This window comes from Dendrobium catenatum, unplaced genomic scaffold (genome assembly GCF_001605985.2).
Source record: "Dendrobium catenatum unplaced genomic scaffold, ASM160598v2 fragScaff_scaffold_1013, whole genome shotgun sequence".
Classification (NCBI taxonomy): Eukaryota; Viridiplantae; Streptophyta; class Magnoliopsida; order Asparagales; family Orchidaceae; genus Dendrobium; species Dendrobium catenatum.
Genome location: NW_021319475.1, coordinates 412,059 through 420,161, shown reverse-complemented (window position 1 = coordinate 420,161; position 8,103 = coordinate 412,059). Strand labels below are relative to the sequence as shown.

Below are 8,103 nucleotides of genomic sequence, written 5' to 3'. Positions count from 1 at the left end.
ACTTCTTAAAACAACTTTTTATTATAAAAATATTAATTTTTTACTAAATAGCTGCTTTAAGAAGCAATAAAAAAGCCGTCCCAAACGAGATTAATTATTCTGTGCGGATGCCGAACGCCGTCCGGAGACCAACAAGAATACGCCACATCACCCATTCGCTATGTACTGCAGCTCGGTACCGCTAATGTGGCTGCACTTGATTCGCCTCCGAACATAGAACTATGTCCAGCCTCCACATAGAATAATTTCTTCCCAAACCAAACCTAATTTGCTAATTTATTTGATTATATTCCAAGAGCAATGCTATTTAAGTCAATTTGACCTACATTAATGCCAGTCTTAAGTATGAATGAAAAAAGTTGAAGAAATATTTGAAAATTTTAATTTTGTACTCTTTAGGTAAATTTTCTGGTTCCGCCACATTGTTAATGACTATAAAAAGTATTCTGAAAATTATTATGAGTAGTTTTTTTTAAGAATTTTTTAAGCTTGATGATAATTTTTTTATAATATCACACACATGATCTCCACAAAAATTATTTTTAATTACTGAAAAAAGTTGCTAACATAATTATGCAAATATTTGAAAAACATAAATGCCTAATATAATCTCTAATACTCAAAATTTTCGATTTGAAATTATAATTATCTTTATTTTATCAAAAAATAGAATACTTCACATATAAATAAAATATTTGAAAATTTTAAATTTTAATACTTTAATAAATAGTCTTTAACCATATTAACTTTAAAATTAAAACTAAAACAAAACATAAAAAGCAATTTTCTTTAGGATAAGCTTCTTTTTCTAAGCCGCGGAGTTGCAGAAACGGATTGCCCCAACCATCGTCAGCCCAGGCTGGCACCCCTACGTGGGTCCGATTCTATTGGAAAAACATCGGATAAGAATATTTTGACTATATGATCAGCAGCTTTATTGACTGAAATTTGTCAGATTAGTTCTTAAAATTCTTTACTTATGATTAATATAATATATAATTAATTAATTAAATTTATAAATTTTTTTTAAAAGCAATTTAATGGCTTTAGATTCATTTTGATCAAATTTAAAATTCATTTAGGACAACTTTCTAATTACTTTAGTTTTTAAACCGCCATCATTATACAAATATTTAAATTTCTGTAATTTTAAATAGTTTTTAAAAGGTATGAAAAATAAAATTTTAAAATTATATATTTTGCACTTATAAATAAATTCATAAATTGTAAACCAAGCTGCCCAAACTCAACAGTGGCAAAATGGCAATATTTCCTTTAGGCGTTAACTGTGCTAAATTAAGGCCGAGATTTCTCTATATAAACGCCGGAATCGAGCGCCTTCTTCCGCCGTGGTGCTGGGGCATTTTCTGGCTTTCCTTGAAGCGAAGTCCTCCTCCGTCTCTTCATTTTGGGATTCGAAGCTCGGCGAGAGCGGCCTAGCTTGTTGTTAACCATCAATGGCGACCAAGATTTATATCGTGTAAGCATTCTCCTTCTCTATCTATTCTATTTTGGCTATGTATAACTTTTACCAAGCGGCGATTTTTTTATTCATATGGAAGATAGATCAATCGATCGAGTTCCTTTTTTGTGTGTTTTCTAAATTCCTTGATCCTTCTTATATGGAATTTTTATATCAACTGTGCGATGTTTAAATAGAAGGTTCCTAGGTTTCTTAATTGTTGGAACACTTGTTGGAAATGTCTAATAGTTGTTGTGATTCAAAAATTTAATTGTTGTCCTCTTTCGGAAATTTTTATTTCCATATAAAATCTTAAATCATTATAGTGTGCAACTGTGCATAGCCAGAGCTATGAATAACTTCGAACTTTAGAGGATATTTGATTATTCTAGTGGTTTAGTAAAGCAGTGAATACAATCAGTGCTACTTTTTCATGAGGTTTTGGATTTTTACCTGTTATGCAGGTAATTGGCTCAAGCAGTGAAAAAAGTCGGAGATAGTTTAGCAGTATGAAGAGGGCTATCTTTGTTGTATGGATTGTAATGCAACTATTGCTATCTATTTTTCTGTTGGAAAATCAATTCGTAACTCTGCAGTGGAGTAAAGTGAATTGTACTCTACTATTTTATAACAGAATCTGAAAGAACCAAGAAACGCATTTTGAGAACCATAATCTTTTGACGTTTCAGTCTTTGCTGGTGGGATTGATACCCATGGTACCCGTTAATATGTCCAGTATGTTACTATAGCAATCTAATGTGCTTCTTCACGTTATTTTTTTAAAGTTATTGCTTGATAACCTCAAGTCCTTTTAAAAAAAAGTTTGTTTTTAAGGAAATACTTCTTGTTGTCCAACTAGGAGTTGTCCCCTGCTCACAGTATTCATGATTATTTTGTCGGTTGCATAACTCTAATCGTGATAATTTATATAATATAAGTTGTTTACATGGTAATGTGAACCAAATCCGCCTGATAGCATAAATAGAAGTATTATGATACCAACTTTATCTGATGATTATGTTGGGAAAGACTTATGGAGTCGGTAGGATAATGAAGGCTTTATGTGAAAGATAGGGTGTTGAAAGCCTTTGTGTTTTCTTGAAATATTCAAAAAATTAAAGCTATGTTTGATGAGGATTAGGCTTCTAAGGTATCCCAATGTAGAAGCCTTAATGTGTTTAGGTAGGTGAGATTATTGGGCTAATAATCCCACGTCAGATAGTTGAAAAAATATGTTGGGATTGAAATATCTAAAGGTAGGCCCTCATCAACAGGCATAAAATTTTGGTTAAAAATGAGGTTAACTTTTGTGTATTAAGCCCAATTTACCCCCTTTTGTCCGTATTCCATAACAAGTTTTAGAAGAGCTGAAGGTTTGGCTAGCTGCAACTCTTTCATAAAATTTATAGTTATGATGGGTCTTAGTACCTTCCATCATGGTTGAGTAAGGGTTAAGAGTAGGTGAGTCTAATGCCGATATAATAGAGTAAATTGGGTTTTTATTGTATGATGCTTGATGATGTTGAAAATCTTTCATTTGAGGGAGAGTGATAGTTGATATAAAGAGCTATCATATAATGAAAATATTATTACGACTTATGAGAATATTGGATTTAATCTTATATTGGATAGTTGACCATGTATTTTGGTTTTGAATTATCAATTAGTTGGTCTTCACCCATAGACAAGCTTTTGAATGTTTTACTCATAGTGTTATCAAACATTATAGAAAAATAATGGTGTTTTTTGGCTGAAAATCTAGCAAGAAAGCACTAAAATCCATTAGTAACCTTGTTTGATAAGGCACCAGTAAACACCAAGTAAAAGAGAAGAAAAACGTAGGAACACCAAGATAGGGCTAATTTTTGGGCTTTCTCTTCAATAATGAAGCAATATACAATTGATCTACTATTCGAGAGGTGGATCAGTTCTCCCACAAACCTAGATGCCGCTAGAAACTCACAACAACACTAGGAAAATAAAACTCAGCAATAGTATGAACGAAATCCTAGACAACTCTCTCTTAAATAGCCATAGAACACAATAACATAAATAGAACTTTCATAATAAGCATAAACATAATTTAGGAAACCTTCCTAAATAAGTAGGCCTTTCCTAATTAGCCTAAGTATAATTTTGGAAACTTTTCTAATCAATTGGTAGCATAAAAACATTTCTAATTATTTTCCTTCCTTACATAGTGAACACAACAGCTTCTTGAAAGAGAGGGAGAGATATAGAGAGAGGGGAGGAGAAAAGTGAACACAACTCTTATTAATATGGCAACCCTCTATTACAACCTATTATAATTATTTATAGACAAAATGGGCTATATCAATGGCAATACACTAAAAATGCCTAAAGAAAGTACAAACAAGAAATAACCTAAAATCTGGACCAACAAACCAACACATTCATGAGAAAGCTGAAAGCTTAGTATAGAAATGGTGAAGTGAAGAAGAGGAAGAAACGTATAAGAGCAGAGGATGATTTCATTCTATTGCAGCTTAATCTACTACAGTATTCTTTATATAGATGATTGAATTATAGCTCTTACTAAATGGACAATATTCCTTGCTGTAATAGTGGTGGTGATGCACTGAGCAGTTGCCTGATCAGACTAGGAGAGTGGAGGTAATTGCATAAGGTAGTGGCGGCATAATGTGATCATGGGATCATTGGAGGTTGATTGAGTTAAATGGAGAAGTGAAGAAGAGGAAGAAGAGTACAAGAGCAGAGGATAATTTCATTTCATTGCAGCTTAATCCAGTACAGTGTTCTTTATCTAAAAATGATTGGATTGCATTTCACTAAATGAAAAATATTCCTTGGTGCAGTAGTGGCCGTGATGCACTGAGCGCCTGCGCGGTTGCTGGCTCGGAGAGAGAGAGTGGAGTTTGTGGCCACATAATAATGTGATCATGAGATCATGAGAGATTGAGAGTGTTTGGGTGCTCATTAATTCTATCCGCAGAATTTTGGTGCACTATCAATTCTATCCTAAAGCAATTAATATATTTACCACGAAATTGCTAATTGAGAATTTCTAGTATTGCTCCCTGTAGCAGGTTGTCTTCTATCATAACCCTTATCCTTCTTTCAAGTCTTTTTTGGACATGTCTGGTTCTGCTATTTTATCTTCATACCGTTTTCGGAGTTGATTTTCATTTTAAAAAAAATTAGAGTACTCGTAGTTATGATTCCAAAAAAATTGTGTGAAGTCAGGTGTGGGCTATTTGCATATCTATTTTGTGTTTATCATGCTTGTCCCTTGAGCCAATGCGACCTAAAACGATAAGAATGTTGTAAATGCTTTATCAAATAAATATGTCCTATGGATATCTGCATAAATAGAAATCCATGTTTATTACGACCAATAATACTTATTGCCTGCACAGGTACTACTCCATGTATGGGCATGTTGAGAAGTTGGCTGAGGAGATTAAAAATGGTGCTGCCTCTGTTGAGGGAGTAGAAGCTAAGCTGTGGCAGGTAAGCTATCCAATTGATAAACTGATTTATCCACTGTTACTTGGAAGGAAGCTAAAACAAGAATTCAATCTCTGCGATTGAAGACAAAACACTAAATATGCCAAAGTCATCTCATTTTGACGCTGAATATTGAGCTATATCATTTGAACTCTTGTTGGTTGAGTAAAAGGCCTGTGATTCATTTGTTTTCTTTTTTTCTCTTGCATTGGCATTGAAATTGTAGTAACCATGCAATATCAGCTTCTAGCAAGTCTTTATTTATGGAGACTAAGGTTTTGTTTGGAGCATTTTAAACTACTATTTATTCTCTGCTTTGAAGAGATTTTTGCGTTAAAAAATAGCTTTACTAAACAGTAAGAAAGCCATCTCAAACGAAGTCTAAATATTTAAGTTATTGTTGTTTTATATGTCACTAACTTCAGTAAATTACATCTTTAATGAAAGTTTATCTTTTGAAGAGGTTGGTACTTTCATTCATGTTTTATAAAAATGAGTAACTGTTTTAGAAAATGCTAGTTGCTTGAACAAATCTTGGAACAAGTATTTGGACTTTTAGATAGTTATTTTTTTTTCTTTTTCTAACTACATATTGACTTACCTCTTCTAGCTGTTTATGATATTTCACATTGTTGGAATCTTTATTGTTAAAATCAAACATCCTTTTAAATGCCTGATAAAAAAATAGGTACTAACTAAATTTTCATGATATTTATGTATTCATTATAGAGTAAGAACAGCCATCTGTGTCTTGTTAAATTAGTTTATATCTGAAGGACAGGAAAATTCTTCGATGTCTCTGACCTTGCAATAAATAATTTAAAGAAAATATAATTTGTTCAATGTTCTGAGAAGAACCAACCACAGTGGCTCTACATTCTGTGGACAGGTACCTGAAACACTTCCCGAAGAGGTGCTCGCAAAAATGAGCGCTCCTCCAAAGAGTAATGTACCAATCATCACACCAAATGAACTTGCAGAAGCCGATGGTGTGCTCTTAGGTTTTCCAACCAGATTTGGCATGATGGCCGCACAGTTCAAAGCTTTTCTTGATGCCACTGGTGGGCTCTGGAGAGCACAGCAACTTGCAGGTAAGCCTGCAGGTATTTTCTACAGCACTGGATCCCAAGGTGGTGGACAAGAGACCACTCCGTAAGGCCTTGTTCTTCTGTCTCCAAAGCTTTGTTTATTTTCTTTTAATTGTTTCCTTAACGCTTTCAATGGGATATCTAGAATGAAACATGGTATTGATTAAAATTTTCAATGCTTCCCGTATATTGAGGTTTCATTTGGGATGACTTTCTTACTAGAAAACTATTTTAGAAAGAAACAAAAAAGTCGTCCGAAACGAAGTCTGAGATTCATAGTCATACATAAGACATTTATATCGTCTCTTTGTGTAGATTAACAGCAATCACTCAGCTGGCTCTCATGGAATGATCTTTGTTCCCATCGGCTACACCTTCGGCGCTGGTATGTTCGAGATGGAGAAGGTGAAGGGAGGAAGTCCTTACGGTGCCGGCACTTTTGCTGGCGATGGATCAAGAGCTCCAACCGAACTAGAACAAGAGATTGCTTTCCACCAAGGCAAATATTTTGCATTGATTGCAAAGAAGCTTAAAGGATCCGGTTAACCTGTGGGCCAAACCTTCCTCAGTAAACTTTTATTTATTTAGCTTCCACATGCCTTCCCGTATAAATTATCTTTTTCCATTCTATGTTGGGTAATGTAATAATTATGGATTATATATAAGCAAGCGATGAGCTTGATGCAGCGTATTTCATTTGTGTACAGCAGATGGCTGAGGTATTTTCTTATTAGGTGTACTGTTTGCTTGCTATGAGTGTGTATCATTGATGCCTTTTCCTCCGGCATAGATTGCCTCTTTGTTCTACTCTTGATACTGTTTCTTGATTTGGTAGTGGATTCTGAAAATGCTTGTTTGGGTGTTAGGCTATTTATTATGAAAATGCTGTCACACTCATGCCTAGATGTCCTGAATCTGGATTTAAAATTTTGAAAGTTGGCTTATGAGATTGCGCATGTGGCTCGCCGGTTGAGTGAAACCTTTCCTCGTGCGGCTCACGTTTGAATCAACTAACCGCCCCTTGAAAAGTTGGCTTATCCTTATGAGAGTGCTCAATCTTAGCAACGAAATATTTCTCCTCTATTGAGCGATCTAATTTCATTGGTGGTTCACAAATATATGTTGTGAAGGAGCTATAATAGATTTTGGAAATTATGGTAATCAAAATTGGTGTTGGTGAAAAATAGTGACGATAAGTTGACTTTTTATTTATTTATTATTGAAATGTATTTTTTTAATTGCACTCGAACATCATAAATGGCTCATAAATCAAATATATGTCCAGTAAGAATTTTAAAAATTATATATATATATATATATATATATATATATAAAGTGTCTTATATATATATATATATATAAATGGATGAATTATGTAAAATTTGATATGGTTTTTTGTAATCCATCCTCGTATAGGCTATGCTTGTAGTGAGGAGAAGCTAGTGTACTTAGTAGGCGCCTCGGCCTCCCCGTTGCTTTTGGAGGAGTTTTAACGGATTAAGTTTCATGGTAAATTTTCAAAAGGCGAATTGGGTTTGTAGATAAGACACTATCCAGAGATTTCATCCTCATTTTGCGAGGATTTTATGATCCGAGTTATTGTTTCATATAGGCGCAAACCCTTATAGTTAATTACCCCTCCTGATAATGATAGAGAAATTTTAATAAGGCTAGTCGTCGATTATATACGTAAAGAATACGTGTTATATGGCATATAATAGTAGCATGGGTTTTTGTTTTCGAGGCAATGATGGAATCCGTTTCGCGATTGGACATCGTTTGGACGATGTCGTGCAACAATTTCGGGTGTCGGTTGCCCCTTGGACCAATCTCATGCGATTTGACTTCGAGGGGTCTCCATTTAGTCGAATTAGAAGTCCTTATAGCAACAACGCAATCTGTTTGACAATCGAAGATTATTTGACCTTTCAAGTGATGTGTCGCATCTATCCGCGCGTTGCTTGTTTCGCCTATTTTGCTCCCTATGTGCATGGTTTTCTATATAGGGGTCAACAGTAGGCCAATGTGGGTGGCGGCGATAACAATGGGCGCCATGGTTGCAAT

The 8,103-nt window shown here is 34.4% G+C and overlaps 1 protein-coding gene across 1 annotated transcript; it reads left to right on the top strand.

Moving 5' to 3' along the window:
• The first annotated feature begins 1,310 nt into the window (after window positions 1-1,310).
• Window positions 1,311-6,891, top strand: LOC110114746 (NAD(P)H dehydrogenase (quinone) FQR1-like). Its single transcript, XM_020847728.2, is given in 5 exon segments — window positions 1,311-1,480; window positions 4,861-4,954; window positions 5,841-6,103; window positions 6,355-6,377; window positions 6,380-6,891. Coding segments are annotated over 5 exon segments (609 nt in total). The 5' UTR covers window positions 1,311-1,457; the 3' UTR covers window positions 6,586-6,891.
• The last annotated feature ends 1,212 nt before the right edge of the window (window positions 6,892-8,103 follow it).